The sequence below is a fragment of the Vidua chalybeata genome, chromosome 4, assembly GCF_026979565.1.
Source record: "Vidua chalybeata isolate OUT-0048 chromosome 4, bVidCha1 merged haplotype, whole genome shotgun sequence".
NCBI classification, from domain to species: Eukaryota; Metazoa; Chordata; class Aves; order Passeriformes; family Viduidae; genus Vidua; species Vidua chalybeata.
Window position 1 is genome coordinate 60,395,598 of NC_071533.1, and position 27,742 is coordinate 60,423,339.

The 27,742-nt window shown below is 38.1% G+C and overlaps 1 protein-coding gene across 3 annotated transcripts in view; it reads left to right on the top strand.

Moving 5' to 3' along the window:
* The window catches only part of STK32B (serine/threonine kinase 32B), a 160,131-nt gene that overhangs the window by 78,912 nt on the left and 53,477 nt on the right, over positions 1–27,742 (top strand). For all 3 annotated transcript variants that reach the window (XM_053941695.1, XM_053941694.1, XM_053941693.1), the window contains exon 4: positions 6,684–6,857. In XM_053941695.1, coding sequence (XP_053797670.1) covers positions 6,684–6,857 — 174 coding nt within the window. The remainder of the gene's footprint in view (positions 1–6,683; positions 6,858–27,742) is intronic.

Below are 27,742 nucleotides of genomic sequence, written 5' to 3' on the forward strand. Positions count from 1 at the left end.
CTCTCGGCATTTCCTTGCAGAAGAGGGGCTCTGTCCCTCTGATCATCTTGGTGGCCTCCTCTGGACTTGCTCCAGCAGGTCCATGTCCTTCCTGTGCTGGAGGCCCCAGAGCTGGATGCAGCCCTGCAGGTGGGGTCTCAGCAGAGCAGAGCAGAGGGGCAGAATCCCCTCCCTGCCCTGCTGCCCACACTGCTTTGGATGCAGCCCAGGACACATTTGGCTTTCGGGGCTGCAAGTGCACATTACTAGCTCATGTTCAGATGATGATCAGCTCTTTCCCAGATCAAAGGGGATTTGTGGTATTCACAAACTCCTCGAGGGAGAAAATTTTCTTCTATGTGAGGATAAATACTAAACTGTCTCTAATCAATAATCCTTGCCTGTATGGGAGCTAATGGTAAATATTTACTATGCTAATAAGTCTCTTACTATCTTTGTTGAAACAAATTCTAGTAATCTTTCAACTTTATTTCAGGCTACTTTTATTTAGGCATTTTTCTCACGGGTTTTATTTGGTCACTTCTGTACTAAAAAGAATTTGAGAAGGTATAAGCATGAAAAACCTAATTCCTTATAGAAGAAATTCCCTGTTCTCAAAAGTTTTCTTAGAGAATATTGAAAAATATTTTCATATCTTTATAAAGAAATATAGGTAGAATAAAGGAAGCAATTGTCCTTTGTTTTTAATAACATTTGTAGAAATGACTCTTGTCTTTTTGAGTTTGGAAACAGGCATATTTCCTTTTCTTTCCAACAATGAACTTCTATTAAAGACTTTGCAAGCACAAATCTCAAATTCCAATAACTAATGTTTATCCATTTTCCAAAATAACAAAGAAATCTATAGAAATGTAAACAAAACAAACATTATGAAGGAACATTTCCAACATGCTTTCAAAATACTTGCATATTTGTTAATAAATCTTGAGGCTTTGTCTCTTGAGGCAGAACATACAAACTTCAACAAAAACATTAATTTGGTTAGCTTGGACACTTCATGTTATGAAAAATGTAATTCAAAGGTAAGTATTTGCTATTTGCAGTCACAGTGGGTGTAACAGTTTTCAGCACACCTTCTCAGTATGGGGAAATTTGTAATGATGAAAGTTGCTATTTTTGGCACCTATATTATATCCTATATTTATACCACCTTATATTATGTCTATATTTTATTCCACTATACCCATACAAAAGAGCTCTGGACTGTTATTTTTCTTAGATGCACTGTCAGCATTTGGCTCAGTCGAGATACACGTTACACGACCACGCCATGGGCAGGCAGCGAGCGGCAATGAGCTAAACATGAAAAAACAAAATGCAAAATTTCTCTAACTGTTCTTTGGCAAATGTCAAGTTATTCAGGCCTTTAAGTGACCTGTTCTTTTTCAGTGCAGGAAATCTTGGTTAAACCTGTTGCTGCTTTACAGTGGGTGAGGAGTATTCTATAATATAGTTACACAAATTGGACTAGTAAGAAAAAAAAGCAAGGTAACCATAACAAGAAATGGCATCTATATCTACACTGGGAAAATCTACAGTTACTAGTGGGGGGTTTATGTCATTGAAAAAATTACCATGTCCCTTTAATGTTACCACAGGAAAACTGGAAAATGATTCTTCTTAAATTTTGTAGTTAGGAGACACCAAGGATCAATCATTTGTCATATGAACTGTGCAATCTTGCTTTAACTGATTACCTCAAGATTATGAAGTTAGGTTTAGTCTTAATGATGAAATTTTTCTAATCTGTTTCTAACCTTTCATTTAAATCATATGTAAAATATCCATCACTATGTCATTTTCCCCAGGTAGTTCATATGAAACAAGATATATGAATACTGGGTGCTTCAACTGGAAGGATTTAAATGAAAAATTACCCCAGTTAACTAAAAAGAAGGAATTAAAGCGGGGGGGAATGATCTTAATAATTCATCTGTAATTGCTTTTGTGAAGACAGAGTTACAAATAATAAATAAAAATATTATATAAATACAAAAATTAGATATTATTAAAACAAATATACAGATGTAAATGTGGAAACAGATATAACGTATTCTAAAAGTACTTTGTTTAAATGTGTTTCCATTAAGGACTATGTTCAATAACATTTTATCTTCCAGTCTGAAGATAATCAATTCAATTCCCTATTTGCTATGGGCTTTGTTATTTTATCTTAATTTGGACAAAGATGATTATAATACATTCAAACTTTTCTTTGGCCAAGTGAAAACAGAGGCTGGGTCTGTATTTAGAACAGTTTTCCTATAACTGGAGAATGACACTACTTAAGAAACAAACAAGAACTATTACTTCAAGTCATTTGCTCTTTCATTTCAAGGAGGATTAAAATGTTGTTTTTAGGGTAACTAATAATGTATTATCGGTATTCAATATCAATTGATTAATATTCAACATAAGTTACAATGTGTCAATTCATTTTTCAGCTACCTGGTTAACATAAAAATCCCAAACAAAGGATTATTTCAAAAACCAATTAAACCTTTTCTATGTTATTTCCCTTTGAGCAGATAAAAAGCTTACAAAAATAAAATTACAGTGTTTGCTTGAAAACTAATCTCCACTGGTCTGACTTGCCAGCAGCCCCTCCCGAGCCAGCAGCAACTTTTTCAAAGATTCCTTTCTCCCATGGCCAATATTTGACTTGTCTATTTCAATTCTTAGACCAATATATCAAAAGCTCTTTTTTCTTAAAACACTGCAATAGAAAAAAAGATAAAGGTAATATTTCATTTTTTATGTAAAGACAGAATACTGGATTTGTGTGAGGGAGAGAGGCATAGGACTAGATTGCTTGTGACCATGACAAACCAAACTTGTCTAAGCTGGTACACAAAGTTCTGTTAGTCCTTAAAGGAGGGTAGGAGGAAAACAATACCATTTGTTACCCAGCTGCACAGCAGGAACTGGAGAAACTCCTGCTCTGCATTCAGTAGCTTAGAAATTGGTAGCTGCAAGATCTGCTTAGTGGAGTGCCTGTCCAATGTCAGCTCCAGAGACCTTCTCCTGTTTGCCATGCCCAAGCTGTCCTCTAGGTCAAAGACACATAGTTTCACTAGGATGAATTTCTTTCTCTGCAGAAAATGTCTTGGAGTGGTCTTAATCACACTGTGGTCTGATCCAGAGAGAGAACCAAACCCATGAAGGTTTGACCCAACTGGATCAACTGTGTGGGGAAGACACCATTACCCATGAGAATGGGTGTAAGAGTAGCATAATGAGGTGAGTCAGGTGTGATAGAATTTAGAGGGGGTGAAAAATCTGCAGATATACTGAACATGTCCATGCACATGTTCCTTCAGACTGTGCCTATACAGCTTTTGTCTTAACTAAAGCAGTAGACACAACACTTCTGGCAGGGTTAGCAGAGTTACCAGAGACACATATCAGTACAAAAGAAAAGTAATAACTCTGAGTGCAAGAGCAGAATATCAGAGAGGATATAGGGAGCTTCACAACCACCATGTCTTGGTGTACATCATTCAACATCTAAATAAAACTGACTTGTGTTCACTCCACAGGTCATGAAAGATCACAGAATCATAGAATAAAAGGGTAGAAGCATCTCAAGGATCATCTGCTCCAACCTTTCTTAGGAAATCATGATCTAGTCAAGATGGCCCAGACAAATCTGAGAAGTGTCCTATGTGGGAAGGCTGCCTAGTGCAAACATTAGCCTTACTTCTGAATGTCTCCCAGTTTAGTTTTGGTGTTGTTGGGGGTATTTTTGGTTTTGTTGAGGGTTTTGTTTAGTTGAGTTTTGTGTTTGGGTTCAAAGTATTTCGTTCTAGAGGTACAGCCACTTCTGGAAGGCTGTAGTGTTCTGCCTTGTGGCTCTGTCCTTAGGGATTGCAGTTCATGTGTTTACCTGAGAGGCAAGGCTTAGTAGCAGGAGATTGATTCACTAGCAGATCTGACAGCCCCTGGACAAAACCCATCTGTTGTCATCCCAGCCTGGATTCCCAGAGATGCTTTGAGAGTCCCAAGGCAGTGAATGGGTGCAGGTTGGTTGAACCCTGAGTAGGAAAGCTTTGTTTGATCTCTCTTTCAAATCATTAATAATTACAAATGCACAAGAGCTTGCCTGGCAGGTGACAAAGGACCACCATTCCCCACCCCCAAGCACAGAAAACCAGAGTTCATCAGGCTAAAAACATGTTTGAAGTGAAAATCATGTTCCACCAAGAGTTAGCATTTATCTGGATGTGAACAAGGTTGCACATTCCATGGATGGTTCTCATGGGTCTTTTGTTTAGACTGAACATTCGCCTTGAAACATACTCATAATTAAAAAAAAGGGAATAAAAATTGGATTTAAAAGCAAGTTCACAGCAGTTACTCTTTACCCTGCTTTCACATTCTGCCCAAAAAAATAAATAAGGACATTTACATCTCAAAACTAGAGGTGCATTAGTATCATTTCTACTGACATGTCATCATATGACCTTAGACACCAAGAGTGCTCTATAGTCCCAGACAAGACACAATATTTCGCTTACCATTTAAGTAGAGTTTTCAATCTGCAATTTTGTTTCAAAAATTATTTTAATAATATAAAAAAGAAAGAAATAAAATCTGCACCTTACTCAAGTGGTAACTGAAGGGAAAAATGAACACTTTTCAGAGGTTGGCGAGGCACTGGAACAGGTTGCCCAGAGCAACTGTGGCTGCCCTGTCCTTGGAAGTGTTCAAGGCCAGGTTGGATAGGGTTTTGAGCAACCTGGTCTAATGTGTGCAAGGTGTCCCTACACATGGCAGGAGGGTTGGAAGTAGATGATTTTTAAGACCCCTTCCAACCAAAACCATTCTATGATGATGATTTTACCACCGTTCAATGCTGCAATTTCTTCACCTAAAATAACAGTGTCAAAAAAGAAAAAAAAATCTTAAATGTAACTACACATTTAAGCTTTGTTTCTGCAATTGCTCCAGGCTCAGTAATGCACAATACTTGGAGAAATTTGAATATATTTGAAGCCTTCTGTTTTGTTATCCTGTTTATATGTTTGTGTGTTACAAAATTCTGCCTCTCTAGGGGTAAGCAGACACCATGTGCCACCTACTTTGCCATTTTGCTTCAGAGGTTTGACTTATTGAGAAGTAAGCTTAATGCAAATAAAATGACTTTCCCCTCCTGGCATTTGGCAGTCACACAGAAATGCAACAGAGGAGCAGAGTATGAGAGAAAGTCACTTCTCAGAACTGTGTTCAGAAAGAATAAGAAGCATTCAATTCAAAATGAACCATCTGTGACAACCCCTAAGCAGTGCCTCATTTTAGTAAGTGCAAGCCTGGGAATGAAAGTGAAACTGTACGTAACTGTCAATTAAAATAATCTAATATAGACTTTGCTGCCTCTGGGGAGAGGGTGTGCACAGATTTTCTGGAAGCCCTCTCTTTTTCATTTTCTTGGCATAAATTTTATAGCTCAGGAGAACAGAATTACATCTGTAGCCAACATATATTACACACCTTATGGGAGGAAAGGTGCTGGAAGAGGCATTATCATTGTGGATCACCTCTCAGTAGTCCATGTATATCTGGTATAAGATAATATAACTTCACATCAAAATTAATTCTAAAACAATTTCTAAGAAAAGAGTGATTTCACATCAGAAATAAAAGTATTTACCATTCCCCATTTGGGAAAACTGTATCTTATACAATTGCATTTAGAAACAAAATCCAGAGAGTTTCTGTTGGTTCACTCAGACCACAAAAAAACAGAGCAATGGCAGCATAGCCAAGGTAAGTAAAAACACATGGAAATTCCTGCTTGCACAAACACTATATATGTATATATATATACTGTACATTGACTGGCTACACCTTTGGATTTACAGGATTTAAATCACATCAAAATTTGGTCCTCAGAGTGCTCAGCAGGCAGTTCTGGGAAAGGGTCCAGAAGAATTCAGTCAGTAACCATGAAAACTCTGTAATTTTATAAGGTATAGGTTGCTGACTGAAAAAAATATGTATTGTTGGGCAGTAAAATTGCAGTTTTAGTCCCTATTGAATTTGGACCTACGCTGCAAGCTGTAAAAAATACTCAGCTAATAGAACATTGTGTATATTTATTGAATCCTGAAAATACCCCTGAGACAGCAGCTCTCAATGCTGCCAGGATACTTTCCATAAGCACTGAACTAGAGTTATATGTGTGTAAATACCAAGTGTGCTTCAAAGCCTTCCATTTTATCGGTACTACTTTATAAGCTGTTTTGTCATCTGAATGAGTATATGGTTATTTAAGAATGTAAAATCTTAAAGGCATTTTAAATTCTGTTTTATCAACATTCAGGTGTTAGTACTATTATTATATTTTCCTTTTTTTCAATTACTAAACTGTTCTTATCTTAACCCACAAGTTTTTACTTTTTTCTGATTCTCCTCCCCAACTCACTGGGGGAAAGAGGAGTGAGAGAGCATCTGCATGGCACTTAGCTGTTGCTGGGGTTAAAGCATGACACTTAAACATTCAGAGTCCCACCACAATCGAAGCTTGTTTGGAGGACTGGACCTCAGCAGTGAGAATGCCTTCCTGTGCATGCCTTTTGAGCAAATCAGGGACTTACCAGGATCTCCTTAATGAGAGCCACCCCAAGGCACGGCTGTGACTGCATCATCTGCCCTGATATCTCAGCTGTACCTCTTTCTTCCAGGTATTCCTTTCAAGATGAAGAAGACATGTTCATGGTGGTTGATCTCTTACTTGGAGGTGACCTGCGTTACCATTTGCAGCAGAACGTGCACTTCAGTGAGGGAACTGTTAAACTGTACATTTGTGAGCTGGCACTTTCCTTGGATTATTTGCAGAGATACCACATCATTCACAGGTGAGTGAATTTCATTTGAGGAGTGAGCTGCTTGCTTTTGGCAGGGCAGAGGAACCTTATAATATATCTGATTTTATAGTTCTGTTTATTCAAAACCCCTGTAAAATTCCCATTGCTATTCGAGGGTGGAATTTGGGTCGGAAAAGTTTTCTTTTTAAGTGCCTTCTTTCAGTCCACAGCCATTCAGTAGCGTTGTATCCTTCTCATACTGCCCTTTTCTCCTTCTGATTTCATACTATGTACATTTTTCACTATGGTCTTCAAACACTAAATACAACCCATAATAGCCTCTTGATTGCTTTTAATTTATTTTTAATTCTCCAGTGCCCCAGTGTTGCTGAACACAAAAATGTTGTAATTCCATACCAGAGCTTCCCCAACAACATCAGGGAACATTTATGGAAATGTTGTAATCCAGTACAAGAACTTCCCACAACAAGGTCAGGGAACAGTTATAGAACCTAACGCTGAGAATAATTTGTTTACTGGCAGCATCTGCATGAAGGTCAGGAGGAAGAGAGGTGGGGAAGTAGGAATAATAGTGCAAATCAATTGGAACAATGATAGATGATGCATCCTTTTTGTACCTTTTATATTACAGCAATCTGCTAGGTTTTCTGCCATACAGAAGCAAAGATAGTATTCATTTTCAAAAATGTGTCAGGAATCAGGGTCTGTTTTCCTTAAACATTTTAGCATTTAACTGAAGCAGCAGGGATAACTTCTATTTTTATGTCAACACAGTAACTATGAAATTCTAAAATTATGGGCTTGAACTATCTTTTACTCTTTTTTTTAGGCTAAATTCATGGTTATCTTTTCTGATTTAGAGTGGTATGAATGCAAAAATACAGTTTTGTGTATGCAAAATCTGGATGTGACTTTCAGAGAACAAACTAAACTAAGCTGTGCCATTGATCTCCCAAAGTCCAGTACAAACAAATTCCTTCAAATATGTTAATGAGAGTTTGCACCTCATCCACTTGCCGGAGCTACCTCATGATTTTGCAATAAAGAGACAATAAAAAGTATTGTCTGACTTTCAGAGGAGGAATGGTCAGCATGAAATCTATCTGAGTAGAGATGCATTTCGTGTTACTGAAACTGTGCAAGACAAAATTCCAGTAAACATTGCAACATTTGCTTTGCTTGCAGTTAGAACTCCAAATATAATAAAACATGCAAATATTGCAAGAAAATTATTTAGTACGCTGTTACTATTTTAGTATATTTCCTTGCATTTTGCTTAAATTTAATTTTTTCAGTATTTGAAAAATGGAGCTCAGAATTATACCTGACCTTTGTTTCTAATGCCTTAAGGAATGTTCTTGGTGGAAAACAAACTGATGAGATCTTTTATGCAAATAGGCTGACGAAATATTAATGAGATAATCCAGTTCGCAATCAAAACTTGTATTTTGCTAGAAGTCTGTAGCTTAAAAATGTATCACAGAAAAGTCTGAGAAAGGTGACAGATATCTTGAAAGAATTAAGGACTGGATTGAAGTCATTGTGGCTGTTTATGGCTTTTTGTGACAATGCCAGCCATGTCTATCAACCTGGGCTTGACACTTTGATCTCTTTTGTATTACTTAGTCAAATGAACACTTGACTTTTTTTTTTTTTTTTGAGTCATAGTCATTCAACACTTGCTGATTTGCACTGAGGTGGGGGAAGGCATGGCTAACCAGAGCTGGTTGTTGGCTCCATTTGGGAACAAGTTCTGGGTGTGGATTTTAATTTAACTCTGCACCAAAAGTTTCGACAGAAAGAGATTGGAAAAAATAGTGCTTTCTCAGCCTGTGGTGAATGTCACTGACTGGTTAGCTAGGATTGTTGTCTAGGGATCTGGTTCAGGACTCTGCTGTGTTATGGAAGAGATGTTTATTTTGAAGCTGGCAGTCCTGAGATCTGAGTGTGTCTGTCCCACTTCACTGCTCACTGCCCAAATGACACAACTGCGGCATGAGAAGTCTTTTGCCTCTCATCTTCTCACAAGTTACAGCAAAATCCCAAATGATCCACACACCCAAGAGCATGTTATTTAGCCAGGTGAGACCCAGAACATTCTGCCTTCTGTCTCACCAACACCTGGAACAGCAGTCTGTGGGATGGGTCTTCAGCTGCCTTAAATCTCTGTACCGTGTCTGGCATCAAGAGCACAGTGCTGACTTAATTTGTTGCAGGAGCAGAGCCAGCAGTGATGCACAGTAAGGACACATCTAGTCATTCCTTTATCATTGCAAACACACCATCTCATTTGGAGATGAAATCAGTGATCTGCTAGGTGTTTATACCTTGTGGTAGCAGGCCTCAGCAATATCATTGTTACCAAGTGCTTCCAGTCAGCATTCACATGCTTACCTATAAAACTGTATTAGATCTTTCATTTTAAAATGAATGTGTTGGCAGCAAAGAGGAAAAAAAAATGTTAGTAAGTCAGAGAATCATTGAGAGAGCCTCTGAGAGACAGCATCTCCTCAGTGTTGGCCTGGCTACAAAGAAAGAATAGTCGAACGATTTATCAGACTGAGTATGGGTTTTCAAACTGCAGTATCATAAAGAACTGAACATATGGGGTGTGAATCAGGAGTTTCATTCCTCCTAATATACCGTTGTGTATGCAATGTGTTCAGGTTTCCATTACTATTGCATCCAGCAAGATGACAGAATGGGTTTTTCTAGGTTAACCTGCAGCCCAGGAGTTTGCTAGAAAAGGAGATGGTGCTGAAGGGACAGGAATTCCCAGGCACATATGAATGGATGCAGAAGTGCAGAGATCAGTACTCTGCCCATTCCACGTGGACATGTCTTGCAATGCCTTTGTGTTTGTTGATGTAGTCAGTGGCATGTAATTGAATGTGGCAATCATTTCAGCAATAGGACTATTGTTACTGCAGGGACAAATTTAGCCATAAATAGAGTAAAACCCACTACTGTTCTGGTGTATTTATGAAACTTGCAATTTTTATTAATACATCCATGTGTATAAAATTCATATTTGTCATGCATAATTCTGTGATAGTGGGTTTATTTATTATGGTGCAATAATGAATGCTTCTCTGTGTCTTGCAGCTCTATTGTAAATGTTTGCATTTGCATGGATGTTCATCCAGAATTATAAAAACTTTAAAAAGAAAATATCTAAGTTTCAAGCAATTATTTGAAGGCTATTCTGAGTAAATCTTTCACTTATACAACAGCTAACTTAATATTGAGATTGCTAGTCACAAGTAAGAGTTACACCAAAACCCCTTAGTTTCTCACAGCCTTGCTGTAATTATATTTTATCCACATTTCTCACATGAAAAAAATTATTCTTTTAAAGCTGGATGAGTGGCATTTCTTATAGACCCTTGGATCCCAGTACAACCAGAAAGGTTTCTTACAGTATACATAATCTCAAACATTCTCAAATTTTGGATCAAATCCGGAATTCTGCCTTTTCAAGATGGTATGACTAAACGCTTTGCTTCCAGAACTGGTTGTATAATGCCCGTGAATAATGTATTGGACAAAAGTTTTCTCATCAAAGGCTGAATAAACTTATTTCAGCCATGAGTAACTCAATCTCCTCCTTTCACAAATGTTACTGTTCATACATTTCAATAAAACCACCTGCCTCCTGACCAAAGTAGGCTGCCTTTTTCCATTCAGTGAGTTCTTCCGGCAGTAGCTCCAATGTTATCCCTTCCAGGATGCTCTTGCAGCTACAGCCTGGGCTCAGAGCAGCACTGGCCCTGCAATGCTCTGGCTGCTGCCCTGCTAACACGCTTATGCTGAAAAAAAAAAAATCACATTTTCTCTTTCTAAGGGGCAAGTGGTAACTGCATTGCCCTCACAACTTTTCATCATATCTAGCTCCATTGGTTTTCATCTGTGTAGAGAGGAGGCTGGATGTGGCAGATGTCTGGAATGGAAATTGCAGTAACCTTCCAGCACAATTTTAGGATACTGGACTAGCTGTTTGATCAGTGTGCCCAGGACACTTTTATTTTAGTGGGGTTTACTTAATGCAAAACTGTTTGTGTGTGTATGTGTACATATATAAGTGTACATAAAATTTTTTTTTTGAGCACAATATGACTGGAATCAGCCTGGCTTGGCAGGTCTGTGTTGTGTGATCACCAGTCTGTTTTCCATTCCTTCAAGTTCTGTTTCCAATGGAGAATAGCACCAGGAGTTATTCCAGCTCTGAGTAACTCAATAGCAGTGCAGGGTGGGCCAAAGCTAATGGAAAATGGTGGCAAATTGAGCATTGCATTTTCCTCTGCCAGATGTTCCACTGCAGGGTGAGGTTGTTTTGCTGCTACCAGCTAGACAAGAGTTACTCTGTGCTCAGAACTGGACCTGTTTGTTCATTATCATTGAGTCTGCCAAGTTGTTGGACAGTCTGGTGAAATAAGATACTACATCAAAATGATTAGACATGTTTTAAAATGGGCCTTCCCTGTCTCACTTGTGACAGCATACAGCAAAAGAACAAACTCTACTTAAAAGGGTGCCCTTCATAATATTTTCCATTTAGTGTGTAAGCAGTAAATAGTTTTGAAAATTACTTGGAGATGGAAAATTTGCCCTAGATTTTCACAGGTGTCACAGGCAGGATAGTGCCTACCTGAGATTTAGCTGGATATACTAAATGAAACACAGTTCTTTACAAATTTCTGCTCATACTAATAGTCTTTTACTTTCTGGCAAGTGTGTGTAGATGAAGAAAAAATGTAGTAGGGTCTGAAGCAGATGAACTAGGGAAAATGTAACCATCATACAGCTACAATTCATAAGCAGTATCAAAGATCATAGCAGATCAAGAGGCTCATCCACTGAATTTCCTTAGTTTGTGTTCCCATGTCTCTTCCATGGCATTGTATTATGTTCTTTAAACAAGTGCTAGCCCACATTATTCCGAGGAAAAATTACAGGAACTGAGCAATGAGCTACGTAAGAGAAGTAAATCAGAAAACATATCAAAACCAGTCAAAAAAGAAGCACCATGCAAACCATAAAGCTCTGAACACCTGCTGAATGCTTATGAGCCAGCAAAGATGAAAGAAGAAAGTGATTCATAAATTCTAGGCACAAAGGGTATTTAAATTTCAGTCATGCACTTAACAAAGAATTAGATACCACAAGACACAAATACACAGAGAACAAGCCTTTCAACTTCTGAACGGAGTTCTCTCTCTACAAGAACAAATTAATTTTACTTCTGTTTAGCTACAGAAAAAGTTATTTGAAATACCAGATAAGATACTGCTAATAAATGAAGCTGGTATGGAAATATACTGAGAATTTATATACAGAGTATATAAACTACAAATAAAGTAAAACAGACTGTATTGGGAAAGAGACACAGGGAACACTCCAAGGTGCATGATGTCCCATCAGGTGCTCCAGTTCCTGCCACTGGTACAGATACAATCTTTTATTGTGGGCCTGATGTGCTCTCTCTTCCTCACTGAGGTGAAATACCAGAAGGTGCCCATCACACCCTCACTCCTTCAATTCCCAATGGCTGGGACAGCCTCACTGACGTCAGCAGGGAATTGCTTTTTCCTTACAGTTTTCAAGTGAGTAGATGAAGTCACCTCTTGTCCCTTTCTTTCATCTTCTCTCTCTTGTTATTGAAACATTGTAGGAATGAGCTTATATGAAATCTTTTGTTTAGCCAAGGAAAACTCATCTCAGAAGCCCTAGATAATTTAGAATTTACATGTCTGGTCAATAGTGGGAGATGGACCATGTGACCTATAGACAGCTTGGCTGACCGTCTTGCATTAGGTAACAAAACTAGTGGCTAAAGATAACCTAAATCAAGGCCATCTTAAATGTGTGTTTGTGACATACACAGCACAATAGTTACTTTTCTTATTGATTGTGTCTCTGTCTAAAATCAGACACTCATGCAAGGGTAGATATGATCTAGACATGTAGAAGGCCACAATGCCCTAGTGATGGCATTGTGATTTTAGAGATTTTTCATGGTTCTTCTGTTGGTTGCAGCTAAATGACAATGAAGTGGGAGAGGATTCAGGAAAACCTTTAAACCAGTGTAAAAAAAAATATGATTTAGATAATATTGTTTGAAATTCTTTCTAGAAGAATTAATAAGTCCTTCTTCTAAATTTGTCATACACTCCTTTGTGTCTAGATCATATCTACACTTGTCTAGGTCTCTGTTTTTAGACAGAGAAGCAAACAATAAGAAAACCAGCTATTGTGCTGTGTACACCACAGACACCAGAAAACTCTGGTTGCACTCCTGTGTAAATCAGCTGCCATCACCTGTTCGTGTTCCTGCTTTTCCCTTCTTGGTTTTCTTCAATAATCCCTTTACATAACCTTTTAGGAAAAGCAGGTTTTAGGGGTCATGACATGTATTAAAATGCTACATATCCCTCATCTCCATAATTTAGCATCCTATTGATGGGTAATAAAACTTAGTGCTTTGTTTCCTTCCTTTCTTCCTTCCTTCCCCCACATCTCAGTATTGAAATTTCAATCATGAATCATTTTTAGACATTCAGACACTGAAGCAGAAGATGCTGAAAAACTAAAGCAGAGCTTTATATTCAAGGTTATCTCAGGTCTCCACCCACAAAGCTGATCTGATTCATGCCAGTTTTCTGCTTTAGCATATTGCTAGTTTCTTTGTGACCAGTTATAAGAGATACCTTTATTTCACAGAAATCCATTTAAAAATTGTTGGTGTTGCTTTAAAGCATCAAGTGATTTTAGTATGGGTGTCTGCTCCCAGCTGATTTATGCCAGCAAAGACCATATTAATAGCATGTTGGTACTGTTATGCTAAATATAATAACCAAGAGTATTAATAACTACATGCAAATAATTTTTACTAAGTAGTTAAAATGATTACACACTCTTTCTACGGAGGCATAACAGTATCCCCTGTCTCATATGGCACTGCCTGACTTACCCTGGTTTTTGGCCTTCCACCTCCTGCCCCAACCCCTCCATGCATCTGAAAGTGGATGAAAGGCTGATCCAGAGAGATCAAATGAGCAATGATGTGAAGTCCCAACTAGCAGAGAAGAGAACAAGACCTAACCATATGCAATACAACATTAATCCCTTTTTCTCCAAAGCTTTAATGTTAGTGTTATAAGTATTCTGATACCTTTGTATCTTGGACATTTCACGCCACTGTGACTCTGAGCAGACTGAGTCTCCACTGAAATGGCAGATTTGCAGGCAGTGTGCTTGAATCTTTTTTGTTTGCAGTCAGTGAAGAAATTTTAAATCTTTGATTAAAGTGTGTAGATGGAAAAGGGAATATGGAAAAAGACTGTAAATTTCATACTAAGCAAAGTATGAACCAAGAGCAACATATGGACAATGGTTTCTTTCTCCTGTTTCTGCTTCAGCGGTGGCAATTCAGTTTGGATGAGCAACACATACATAAAGTATGCTATCATTGCCCTGGAGATTTCATTACAATGTAAGTTTTTCTAATGTATGGCAAAATAAAAAAAAACTTAAGAAAAAAGTGCACTTTTACTTGATTTCTTCATGCCTGCAGCAGTCTGTATCTCAGGTGTTGAGTGAACTGTTCATGGTATGGCAGAAGAGATTTCATTAATAGATATTGCAAGTTGAGCTTCCTTCATGCCTTGGAAATGCATTCAGAAGCTTTCAGCACAGCTCTGATACTTCAGGTGAGATGTGGTCTCCTTTGTACAACTTTTGACTTCACAGATATACTGAGAGATGAGAAAGAGTGAGAGTTGTAATTGTGATCACCTGACAGTTTCTTCTTCAAAAATAAATTATCTTGTGAGCATGGACTGCAATTAAGATAAAAATTGCCATCAGTTTTGTTATGCTGAAATTGCCTTTTCAACTTTTTCCCCTTGCATTTCTTCTCTCTACCCCTCCTTGGATGCTCCTCACAACACTTCCTCAAGGTTATTTTCAAACATTCCTATATTCTCTGTAAAATCCTGTCCCAACTCCCCTGGATGGATTTTAGAGAAGAGAAAGCACAGCAGCTCAAAGCTTTGATGTTGTATGACAGACAGTGCTACTGATGAGCCTCTGCTTCTCCCAGCATGTGCATACACAGCTTACATTTATCCCAGGGGAATTTCCTGGGATAATGCAGTGTGGATAATTGTGCTTTCCTGCAGTGGAGGAGAAAAGGTAAACCTGCAATTCAGCAGCTATGCTCTTGCATATGAAGAAATACTGTCAGTGGGGAAAGACATTAAAATACTATGCCAAACTGGGACCTTGCAAGGTGGGAACAGCACTTGGTAGGCAGTGCACATTCAAGAAACCAAAATTTATTAAATTGGGTTCAGATTAATTGGGTCATTCTTTATAGTGAGGATCAAAATCATCTCTACAATCTGACTAATAATAATGAGAAATAGCCTATATCCAGTGGCTACCCATTTTAATTCAGACATTTAGCTCTTCATTTTGTTATAAATGTGAAACTTTTGTAGTGTTCTGAATGCAGAGGAGTTCCTTTCTAACCCAAGATAAACACAATACAAAACTGGAGCATCTCTCTTTTTTGGCCTTTCAGAGTGACTATTCTGTGTCTAATCACATTATAGTCTCAAATTTTATTTCAGTGATAATCTTAGTGTACATGTCACATTTTTTTAGGTTTGGGGTTTTAATTATGGACACAGATACATTAGAAGATAAATGTGAAGGTTTTATGATAAAACTGTGTGCCCTCTTTCTATACTCAGATACTGTCTTTGCTATCAGGCTGAGTCTAGATTGCAAATATTTTGGGTAACTACTCTTTGGACAGACAGTAGGGAAAAAAAGAGACTTTCATGGTAAGATAGATGGATTTGAGGGCACCAAAACAAGGACATCATCTACCTGCATCAAGTGGGGCAGGGGTGTCCAGAGGGGAACTAGGATGGCTGAGGAAAAGCCCAGGGAGTGCAGAGTGTGGTGTAGAAGTGGGCAAGGGAAAACTGCTATAGAAAGAGTCAGACCCTCAAAGCCAAAGTTAGGAGTAAGCAGAGAGAGTGAACAGAGGGGTGCAGTAACAGAGGAAATATAGAGGGGCTTCATGGCAGTATGGGAATTCCCAGTCAGTGGGATAAGATTTACTGAAGGCTCAGTGTTTTGGAGTATGTCTTTCTTTGTCATTGTAGGATCAAACAGCTTTATTGACTAGCTGTGAAAACCTCTGCTCAGAGCTCTGCAGATAAAAGTTAATACACGGACATAAGATCCAGCTCTCTGTGTATTTCTAGAAAAGCTGATGATGTGGGGAAATGCAGTTTTATATTTCCTATGTTTCTCCCCCAAGTTGCTACAATAATTAAGATATGCTCTTCATTAAAGTCAGACTACTCAATGTGTGTCAGAGGTCTATTTTGAATGAAATCCAATAAAAAATAATGGATGTATTTTCAATAATCAGTAACAATTACTAATACAGTCACTTAACAAGACTTGCTGAGTGGAAAAGCTATTGCCAGGATGCTGCATTTCTCAGCTTTTATGCTAATTAAATGTATTAGTTATCTAGAGTTCTGCCTTTAAAACCCACAGAAAGTCACAGCTTGCCTCTTAATTTGAGATGCTGCAGAATTTTCCCCTGGTGGTGCTCCTTCAACTGTCTTCTGCAAATCTCCTGAGACACAGAAATGCTTTACAGATGCACCCCAACGCAAACACATGCACTTACATATGTAAAGAGAGTTAACACTAATTAAAGTACCAGCTTATTTCCCTGAGTCCCAGAGTAACTCTGCTGCTGAAACTAAGAATTATGAGCATGTGCTTAAGGAAGTACATTTCCAGTATTTCCAGTCTTTTATCCTGACATTATTGTTTAATATTTGCTTTTGGAAGAGACGGTGTCAAAAATGAATAGTATATGAGATGTACAGCTGAGAAATGGAATTATTAAGCCTTAGTTGTCTAGATTCTGGAACCTGTACATCAGACCACTGTAACTCTTCAGTTAATGGGGTTGGTCACTGCCTGTTGTTCCCTCCTATGAAACACTTGTCTCCTTACATGAGACAAGATGTTAGCTCCTCAAGCAGAAATGTGGCTCCAGTTGTACACAAGCAACAAAATATTGTACCACTGTGTGGATTTTCCAGGTTCCCTGCATGCCACAAACAGCTGAGCTTGTGAAGTCCACCTGCCTTGGAGGGAAGCAAGGAATTCCCAAGCTCTTTCCACAGACATCTCCCTCTAAGCTTCATACAAGATAGAAGACAATACAGAGCTTCAGAAGGTTCATGCTGCAAATTAGAAGGATGTTTTTTTTTTTGATTGCAGCAACTAAAAAATTTCTGAAGTGTGCGAGGTGTTTTAAATACTGCACAATTAATCATGTATGAAGGATTGCGTTGTTCATGGTGTGAGATGACGTCAAACAAGACAATGAGAGCCTGGAGTGTGACTCCTGCAAGAGGTTTAAACACCTGCCTGCACTTCTGTGATAACACCTTACCATAATTTGACTTGAGAACACCCCCAGTTGTTTTCATAATTTCACACAGCATGCAAGATTTTTCTTATGTCTTTAAAAACTTAGTCCACAGCTCACCAAGATTTAAATGAGGGAGTCTATACTTTTTCTAGTTGTCTGCCCAAACAAGCCAACCTAGCCAAAAAATCTATAAAGCTAAAAGAATCTATAAAGCTTTCAGTTCATCTAAAAATAGGCAGTCATATGAATGGCTTCTGCACTCCAGTGACTGTGATGTTTATACATCTGATGGCAATAAATGGGTATATAGATGCCTAATTCACAATAGAACCTAATCCAACTGTTTTAACCTGAGATCAGAATCCCAAATCTATTTTCACTTGAATAAATAGCAAGAATAATCCTTATAATCATTTCAGTGCAAGTAGTTACTGTAGCAGCAGTTTCTCTGCACAGAGCCTACATTTACCTCCAACCCAACTGTATTCTTGCCTAGTAATCCAGTTAACCAGGCATTGCAGTCTGTGTGCTCAAACAGTATTGCCAATTCCAAGATTCCTTATCCAGATCCTTCAAGAGAAGTTAGAATACTTGTCTGTTTGATTTCAGGCAACAAGCAATATATTGTTGACACCTCCTAGAGTAGAGAAACATTTTAGAAGGGTGATGTACCGAACTAGGAATTGGGTTTGGGTCAAATGTTGCCTGTCATGTCTCATCTATTCCAAAGAGCAATATGCAGTAATACACATATTTATTGCTCTGTGAGTTTGTTTGCAAATGTTCCTTCTTAAAAGCATACAAAATTATTCTTACAAGTAGCTTGTTACTGATAAGTGAAGCTCAACGTAGAAAAAAGCATAATAGGACATGCTACTGACATTTCAGGTAGGAGCAGGTCGGTTTTTTAATAATTTATGAAAGATAATTTTCTTTTCTAGAATAGACTGCACCTCCCTTCCTGGTCTACTGCAGTAAACTTCTGCATACATTACATTCATAAAATTACTCTGAAGGGGAAGCATATGCAGGACATCAAAGTTCACTTGTCTCTGGAACACATTCAATATCCTCTTAGTGGTATGTTCCGGTTGTGTATATTATGGGATGCCAGGTGGTCAGTTTGAAGAATAAAGGTCCAAATACTCATACCCATGTCATAGGCACAAGCCAGCAGGAGATGCTGTCAGCAGTGAGGGTGATTTGGGGCTTCAGATCAGAGTGAACAACACAGCCCCACATGGCTGTTTCCTGATTGCTGCTCTGCAGCCCTTCTCCCTGCTGCACTGCTGCTGAAACTCAGATCAGCAGAAAATGTGCTTGTTGGGAAGTTTCACTGCTGCACTGAGCCCAGGCACTTGCTGAAAGCCTGGAGCCTTCAGAAGTTGCTGTTTCTTTCCTTGCCCTGCACATGAAGAGCACCATGCTGAGCCACACTTTAGTTGCCAGCCATGTTGACTGTAATTGGCAGCACTATTGTATGGATGAAGGAAACAGCTGTTAAAAAATGTGATAATATTATTGTGGGTACTGTTGTTCTAGCAGGTGGCACATGAACTTTTAGGTATAGAGGTTGGTAGAGGGTTTAAGGTAAATATTATGGATATTATACAGTAATTACACACTTAAGAATAGTGGCTGACAAGCACACCTGTGTGCTTGGTATTTTGTAAATTTTCTTTTTGAATTTGCCTGATAAGCTAAGCAAACTCTTGGGCATGCAATACATCTGAATGGATCTATTCCATATTTCATGCAGACAAAAACAAAGGAGCAGCTATATAAATTTCAGTCATTACAAAACACCACACTTGCGATGCTGGTTTTTTACAACAGATGAAGCCAAATGTGCTTATCAGTAACAATGTTCTCCTGATTTGTCTTTAGGCAGAGGGCAAATGTCATCAATTTCTTCTCTCATTTAGTTTCACACATGGATTTCTGCCTGTGAAAATTGGAAGAGAGCCTATGCCTTCTACTAGAAGGAGACTGATAGCCTTGCAATTGCTGGGAGAGTACACACCAAATACATTCTCCCTTATTTCTAGCCAAAAGATCTCTACACAGGGTCATGGAAGAAAGCATCACCATTGCAATGCATACACTTTCCTGTGTATGCATTCCTGTACCAGATAATTCTTTCCAAATGCCACGCTCCAGTTCATGCCTAATGAGTCATGCCCTTCCCATGGTTATCAGAGGTGTCACCTGCTCTTAAAAGCTGATTCACGCAGAGTGGTTTGACCCTTGTACATGTACACACAGAAGGTCTCAGTAATACTTGACTCTGCAACACAGAAAATATTACCGTCATCAGCTGTGAGATTATCAACAATTACTGCTCTGTGGTGATTTTGCACAACTCCTCCATGTCATCTGAAGAAGCATTTGGCTGAAGAAGCTTTTTATTTGAAATACAGTGGTGTTTGGCATCATCAGTGTTGACAGCTGTCCCAGGTTCCCTTCAGCACTGCGTGGAATTCCAAGACCTGTACCTGTGTAACATTAACTCTAGAAAATAATTCTAGCAAAGGAAGTGTAACATTTGTCATTACTTTAAGTTCTTTAAGCAAAATGAAAACTAAGCATTAGATTGCCTGCAAGTTGCTTGTGCTTATAAATGTTTAGTTGAAAAAGAACCATTGTGTCAGGAAGACAAATCCTGGATGATATAGCCTGAGTTTTATTATAGAAAAGCTCAGTTTATAAGGCTGCAGTGGTACTTTCCAATCCCATTCTCTGAGATATCATATATTGCAGCACACAGGAGACAAAGTACAGATTCACAGACTCCTTTGGACAAATCTTTCTAGCTTTTATAACATTTAAGAATTTTTGCCTATTTTTCTTGCTACTGCAGTATATAATTACCTCTGTGGTAAAGCAATTTTGGGTTATTGAATAAGAACTGAATAATAATATAATGAATTGAATAAGAATATAATGAAATAATCTGTGTTTCATATTTTTATTTTCATTTGACATATGTGCAAATTCAGAAGTTGAACATAGCCAAAGAAAACTATTTCCTGGCTATATATACCCAGAAATTTGAAAGGTTAGCTATAGGATTCATTTATTTTAAAAAGGTAATTTTCTTCAACCTGGGATAACAATATATACTACAACTATTTATCTGAGATAAAACTGACAAATACAGTGTTTCCAAAACCCACTGGCCATCCAGACAAATGTAGATATCATTACTGCCACCTATTGCTACAAGGAAAGAATTGAAGATGTTTTCATATTTGTATATTTCCACATGGGGCTAAAATTGGAAAATAACAAGCTTTTTCCAGTTAAGGCATTTGTAAATAAACATGTTTTGATATTTTCTTTGACAGCTTTATTTTCAGAGCTATATAAAATCGGCTAGTACAAGTGTTAAGAAAATCCAACATTGTCATGGACACCTGGTAAAAAATAGTACTAAACTAGAAAGGAACTGCAGGCACCACACAGCTCAGCATCACAGTAACTTGTTTCTATATAACTGGCACTACAATCCCAAGCCTTGAGCCAGGTGTCCAGATATTCTTTAAATGTACATAGGGAGAGGTAGGGCCTCCAGAGGCCTTCAGGGGTGAGAGCTTTTTCACTTGTGAAAATTATTAAAGCACTTAGATGTTTCATACAGACTAGACAGTGGTCTTGCTACACAAGTTGTCCCACAGAAGGAAAAGGCTCCAAAATATGATAATGGACTGGATAATGGGAGTTTGATTAGGAGCTTGCTACCAGACAAGTAGTTGGAAGTAGTTATGGATTTTTTGTTTCTGCATTAAAACCCAGGAAGGGGAATTGCAGAGAAAAACAGAATAATCTAATTAATACCTCATCCTCTCAGCTTATTTTCAGTTTTACTGAATTGTTTAAATTTCAAAACTACAATGATGCAGAGGGTCATATAATGTCACAACATTCATTTGAGCAGGAATAGAAGGCTCTGAAGATCTTTTTATGAAAGGACAGTAAGTGGCAGCAATTAGTGCTGAGATCTAAGTGAGTGATATGTGAACAGGCAATCAGAGGCCGGGAGCTGTCAAAGTCTTTCATTCCCATTCATCTAATCGTAAATAACAGTAAAGAACTCTGAGATTCTTATTATGATCTTTTTTAAAAACCACTGAGTAGTTCTGGAAGCTAGGAAGAATGTTGGTCAGGACCAGAAAAATAAAAAGATAAAGTGATGAGTTGTTGACAATGGGAAGAAAAGATTCATCACACTTCATTAAGGCTATCTCTTGAGCAAGTCCTCCAGGTAGATGCCCTGCACAGTTCAGCCCTGGAAGATACCTCATTTCTGGGCCACCCTCACAGAAGCAAAACATGTTTGGAGAAATTAATCTCTTGGGTGTACAGTAGTTAATATTTATTGACTTTTATCCAAAGCGTCAATAAATTCAGCTAAACAAAACCTCAATATCTATGCAGTCACTTCTTTTGTGAACTGCATGACTTGGGTATTGGTATTATTTGTGAGTGTAAGAAAAAAATAGGAAGGAAATAAGGTCCCTCTCTGTGAGAATCAGAATTTGTTTACATTTCTTTCCATAACTAGGAGAAAACCCTTTATCATACATTATATGGTTCACTTCAGTGCTCTGATCCAGTGGTGTCTCATGTGAACTCAAATAATCCATAGCTGAAACTTGTATTTCCCAACTCAGTGCCCTTTTTATGGCTGTTGAGAACTGCTATGCACCTAGTATTGATCTTAATGCCTGTTTCTATGTAAGGAAAAAGAATTATCATTAGACACACACTGCATGATTAAGAAAAAACCTTTAACTCAGTATTTTAAGGTTTATCCTACAAAACAGTTGGGTTGTTAGCACTAAAGAGAAAAATGTACTAGAAAACCTTGATTAGAGTGGAAACAATGTTGGCTGAAGCCAGTATAATCCTTCCACTGATCTCAAGGGCCTTTGTCTGAATCCTAATCCTTCTTTTGCATCCTTATGAGAATGCAAAATCAGTCTAATTTGATTTCTCTGTGACGTGCTGAAACTATCTTTGAGAAAAAAAAACCCTTAGCATTCTGCAAGGACATGGGCTGCCTTCATTGCCAGCCAATTAATTTTCAGTGATTCACATGTGAATTTTGGTTTACTACACCCAGACTGAGACAAACATGTCTCGTGACTCAAGGAGTTTTGTTATCCAAGGGCTCTAGGCATCACCACTGACCTGGAGGAGGAGGTGGACAGTGTCTGTATTTGCTGTAGAAGTGCTTTCCTTAATAAATTAGATTAATCTTAGCTGGAGTAACTCTAGATGGTAGTTTTGTTATTCACATCAATGGTTAAATCTTTGCTTAAGTTTCAGAAGCATTTTTATGAAATTATGTCTTGTAGTAATTAACCTGAGTTTAATTCTCTGTTGTATAAATAAAATGCTGTTAGTTTAGCTTACTTTGGTTTCATGGAATATGAAACCACATTCATGTTCCAAAAGCAAATAGAGAAGCTTTTTGGCCACTATTGTTTTTCTCATCACATCTTACAGGTCTCTGCTGTTAACTAAACAATCGAATCTATTTGTTCTTTATTCACAAGGAATTTTTTTGTTTAGCCTTAGATATTTTCTTTTTTGACTGTTTTCTTACAGATCCTCAGAAATTATATAAGCAGAAGGACCTACATTAATTTAAATTACTGCATAGCACCTTTTTTCAATAATTTTCTGTAACCTACTTAAAATTAGTTGTTTTCAATGTGAAGTGGTAGCCAATATATATTTTTTCTTGAGAACAGAGGGCAATTAATGGTTGAATTCACCAGACGTACTCCTTTCTTCTGTAGATGGATGTTTCAAGTCCAATCAGTAAAAACAGAGACAAAAAGTTATGAAGTCCTGATTGATCATATCACATGAAACTTTTTTGGAGATTGTACTGAATTTCAAGCTTTAGAGCAAGTGGCATAATCACATGTTTTTCAGTCTTTTTGTTACAATTATTTAATCTAATAAGGGACACAAAAGTGTGACCTCTGGAAGGTTATTTATGGTCATTAATCCAGGTGAGCTATTCAGATTCTCCCCTTTTGATGTATATATATATAATTGCTGTCATTTTATCTGACACTAGCAATGCAGTCATCTAGATGTGGTTATTCCTACTGAGAATTCTCAGAGTCCTCTTCAGGTGATATAATCTTCATTCTTTTACCACTTACATAGCTAATAAATATTGTGTTACACCTTTCCAGTGCTGAACTGCAGGGCATTTCAATTTTAACCTCATTTCAAGATGAAGATAGGCTATTTATTCCTACCATTTCCTTCATGAGCATTCGAGCCCCATGATAGAATTTAAGAGGTGAAAGCTCTCACTAGCTGCCAGCTGCTATGGACTATATCAAAGACTCACTAAATTCCACATATACAGCTCTCTCACCACTTTCTTCATTCCTTCATGAACTTCCTAGCAGTCAAAAGGAGGGGAAGTAAGACAGTCTTTGAACTTGGATACATTATTTTTCATAGACTCAAACTAATTCAGGGTGGAAGGGACTTCCAGACACCTCTGGCATAATGATCTTCTCAAAGCAGGAGCAGCCTTCAGATCAGAACAGGTTATTTGGGATTTATCCAGTCAGGTCTTGAAAACCAACAAGGATGAAGACTGCATGACTTCTCCACCTCTTGATTTAGAAACCTGCTTCTACTTCACTTAATAACATCAGAAAGAAACTAATGCAAAAGGTAATTAAAACTGCAGATTCTTGAACCTAAGTCCTTTATAAGCACTGTGAGCCTTTCCAGGGAGGACACTCTGACTGGCAGTGAACATGAGCTGAGCCACATGCATGGCTTTACTCCATGCAGACAGAACATCTTCAAGCACGTGGGATGCACACACAGCCTAGATATTATAAAAGATACAAGTAGATTATTAGTCGTTCTTTCCTACTTGGGAATTATATGTAGCATCTTCTTGCTCAACTTTCATCCTTCAGGCAGATTTTTAAAATATTTTTAGCTAAGGCAATTGAAGAAATCTAGAAAAGGTTTCACAGGCAATATCAACAAGTGGCAATTAATTTGTGGGGGTTTTAATTTTTTTCTCACTTGTTTGCACCTTTGAGTTTCTTGGGCCAGTTTTTGTGTTAGTTATGCCTTGTCCTGTCACTGAGCAAGAGACTTTGAAGGTTTCTCTACTCTCATTCCTATGTGGCTCTGATATTTCTGCACACAAAAACAACTGGAGTAGTACTGGTGCAAACTGACAAAGCTGTATTTATGAAATCAGTGTCAAGGATGCTTCCATAGCTCTGCTGGTCATTGCTTGATGAATTATTGGAGAGAAGCCCAGGGCATGTCTGAATCCTAACCATGGTATGATCCTTGCAAAAGTCCTTCAATTTCTCCTATGAGCTGGTTCAAAGTACTTGGATTATGAAATTAGTGTTTAAATTAATTCTCTTAATTAGGGATATGTGTAACAGGAAAACCCTGAAGTTAAGGTACTGATTTCACACCCTGATGTTTAAACATCTTGCTAATGGGAAATTTTTTTCAGAAAAAATGATGTATAATCAAAATAGAATTTCACTTACACAGTATGTTTGAATTTAAACTGCTTAACTAAAGAGAATTTGTCTTTTAAATTCACTAAAACAGTGGTTTAGTGAATTTAATTGGAGTATTTATCTAGAGGAACTAAATATAACAGACTCCAGAAGCCCTCAGTTCTAAATACATCCAGTAATGGACCTGGGCCCACCAAGTCTTCCCCTCGACCCCACTGAACCTTCTCTGCCTGGCACCTGGCTGGCAGTGGTCAGTGCAAGGGCAGAGCAGTGCCTGTGCTCCTCTGCAGTTTTTAGAGCTGTCAACAAGCTGCCTCTGGAGAGCAGAGCTTTTCGTGCTCGTGGCACCACGCAGCAGAGAGCTGCTGGAAGGCACACTCTGCACGGTGACCCCGTGCTTGTCCTGCTCACCTGCCATGTGAATCCGCGCACCTCGCACATCTCCAGGCGTGTGAGCCCAGAGCTGCACTGTCTCACTTCATAAACTTGTTTATCTTCGGGCTCAAAATAGCCCACGCCTTTCACTTGCTATAAGAGCAGTTTAAAATATCCTGTTTGAGGTCTGAGGCAGGGCTCTGAGGCCACCAGGTTGCCTCAGGGACTGAGGGGTTGTGCTGCTGCGTGCAAGGCCATGTGCCCTGTGGTGCCTGCCCCCAGCTACATCCTGCCTCTGAGCAAAATCAGCAAAGCCAACAGTGGGGAACATCCCTTAGGTGGGAAAGGCTTTATGCTTTGTGCACATCTGTATCAAGTATCAGCCACTGCCTGAATTAGTCATGGAAGGATAAGCACAGATCTAATTTTACCACTCAGCTTTCTGAACATTACTGACACAAACTGAATGAAGAATATATTTGATGATACATACAGTCGTCAAGTGGATTTGTCAATGTCTTCTCTGGTGGCTATAAAAATGTATAGACTGTTTAATGATGAAATACCATTGCAGATATTCAAATTGTTTGAACTGATCTTGTTTTAAAAAAAGATTAAAAAGGCACTGTCTTGTAATGAGCAATCCCTGGGTGCTGTATTGTTATACACATGGCAGTAGCACATAAAGATGAATTTCTCCTTTTGATCAGTTTTATTCTTGGTAAAGTGCTAATGACTGTATAATTCTGATTCTTCATTTTCTTAAACTGAGGAAAAGAGTTTGGAGCGCTGTTGAATGTATCACAGATTTTAGGAAGCCACAAAGAGACCCAAATGTACTTGTGTATGACCACAAACTTTTTACCCACATGAAAAGTACAGAGTCAGTTTGTGCATGTTAAAATTTGTGAAGGTAAAGTTTAAAATATTTAATTCAGCTGTCAAAAGTATTACTTACTTACTTACTTACTTACTTCCATGGAAAGTTATTGCTGTATTTTCAAGTCATGAATCAACCACAAAGACTGTTCAACAAGAAATCACAATTCCAACTCATCACAAAACTGTTATCAGAAACCAAGGACCATATTGTCACTAGAAAATATAGAAACCATCTGAGCAGTAGCTCTTTCAAAAACTCTATCACTTGAGAGATTAGATATAACATTACATTTAGCATTGCATAGAATCTCCTATTCTAATTTAACCAAATTCAACAAAATACAAAATTCCAAATTTAAACAAAACAGAATGTTTCATAATATAAACAAATGTATTTATTCCTACAGTTTGTCTCACAACTTCACCAATATGAAATCAGAGAAGGAAAGATTATAGTGTGATAAATGATATCCAAGTGATTACAGGGGAAAGGAAAGAGAACTCATAGTCTGGAAGATTTGGGGTGAAATAGGCTCTAGGACAGATGTTCCTTTTATTACACAAATAACTAGAACTGCTGCTGAATCAGACAATTATAGGTAGCCTATAAGCAGAAGACAGTATTTCACACTGAAATATTTGTATAACTTTAAATTTCCATTCCAGATAGTTCTTTATAATGAGATCCTGTTCCTTATACAGACATATATATGGATTCTACATTATTTCCAAATGTGCAGACAATTATTCAAATGAATTTCTTATTCATAATGTGTTTCCTCAGCTTCCACTACACAAATTATAAAAATAATTTTAGAGTACTTCATAATTTCATATGAATCTCAGCAAGGGCTAGAAAGACCAGAATGCTAAGGAAAGTGTAGGTTTCCTTCTTCTGTCAAAGATGTGAAACCTAGGTGATGACTGAGTTCATATCATGCAAACAATATATATATTATAATTGCTTTTGCTATCTTATTCCTGCATAATGTTTACTTTAGAATTCCTTCTCTACTTTAAATTTGGGAAAAAAATATTCTAGTGTAACACATTTTCCCTTTGCAACACTTTACTTTTTTGATTTTTCCATTTATGGACAGGTTTTGAAAAAACTTTCCTAGGAAATGTTCAAATTGGAATAATCAAGCCATCTCTTATCTAAAAGAGATTACAAAGGTGGGAGTGTTTGCAGCTCATTTGCAGACTTTCAAAAGCTTATTTTGCCAATTTGTGGTTCCTTGTCTTTTGAGGTAAGAAAATTCAGTCCAAGGGCCAAAACTGTTGCTCAAGTTGCTCAACTGTTGCTCTGCAATGCCCCAGCAAGAACAGTTTCAAAAGTGCATGAAGTGCAAGCTGCCAGTGGTGAGGCAGTGCCACACAGCGCTGCCACATCAGGCTCGCCCAGCCGCAGGCGAGACAAGCCAGGGCCCGGGCGGCTGGCAAAGCTGAGAGATGAGTTTTCCCTCAACAGGGCCACACCAATGGCAGTGTTTCTGGACCAAGAAAGAGGGTGGGAATTGCCTGACAGTGGTGGGGAAAAGTTGTTTCCATCCCTCCTCACAGCAGCATGATCTTAGGTCAACAGAAAATAATCCTGAAAGTGCAACTCTCTAGGGCTATTCTCTTGTACCAAGAATGACAGAGTT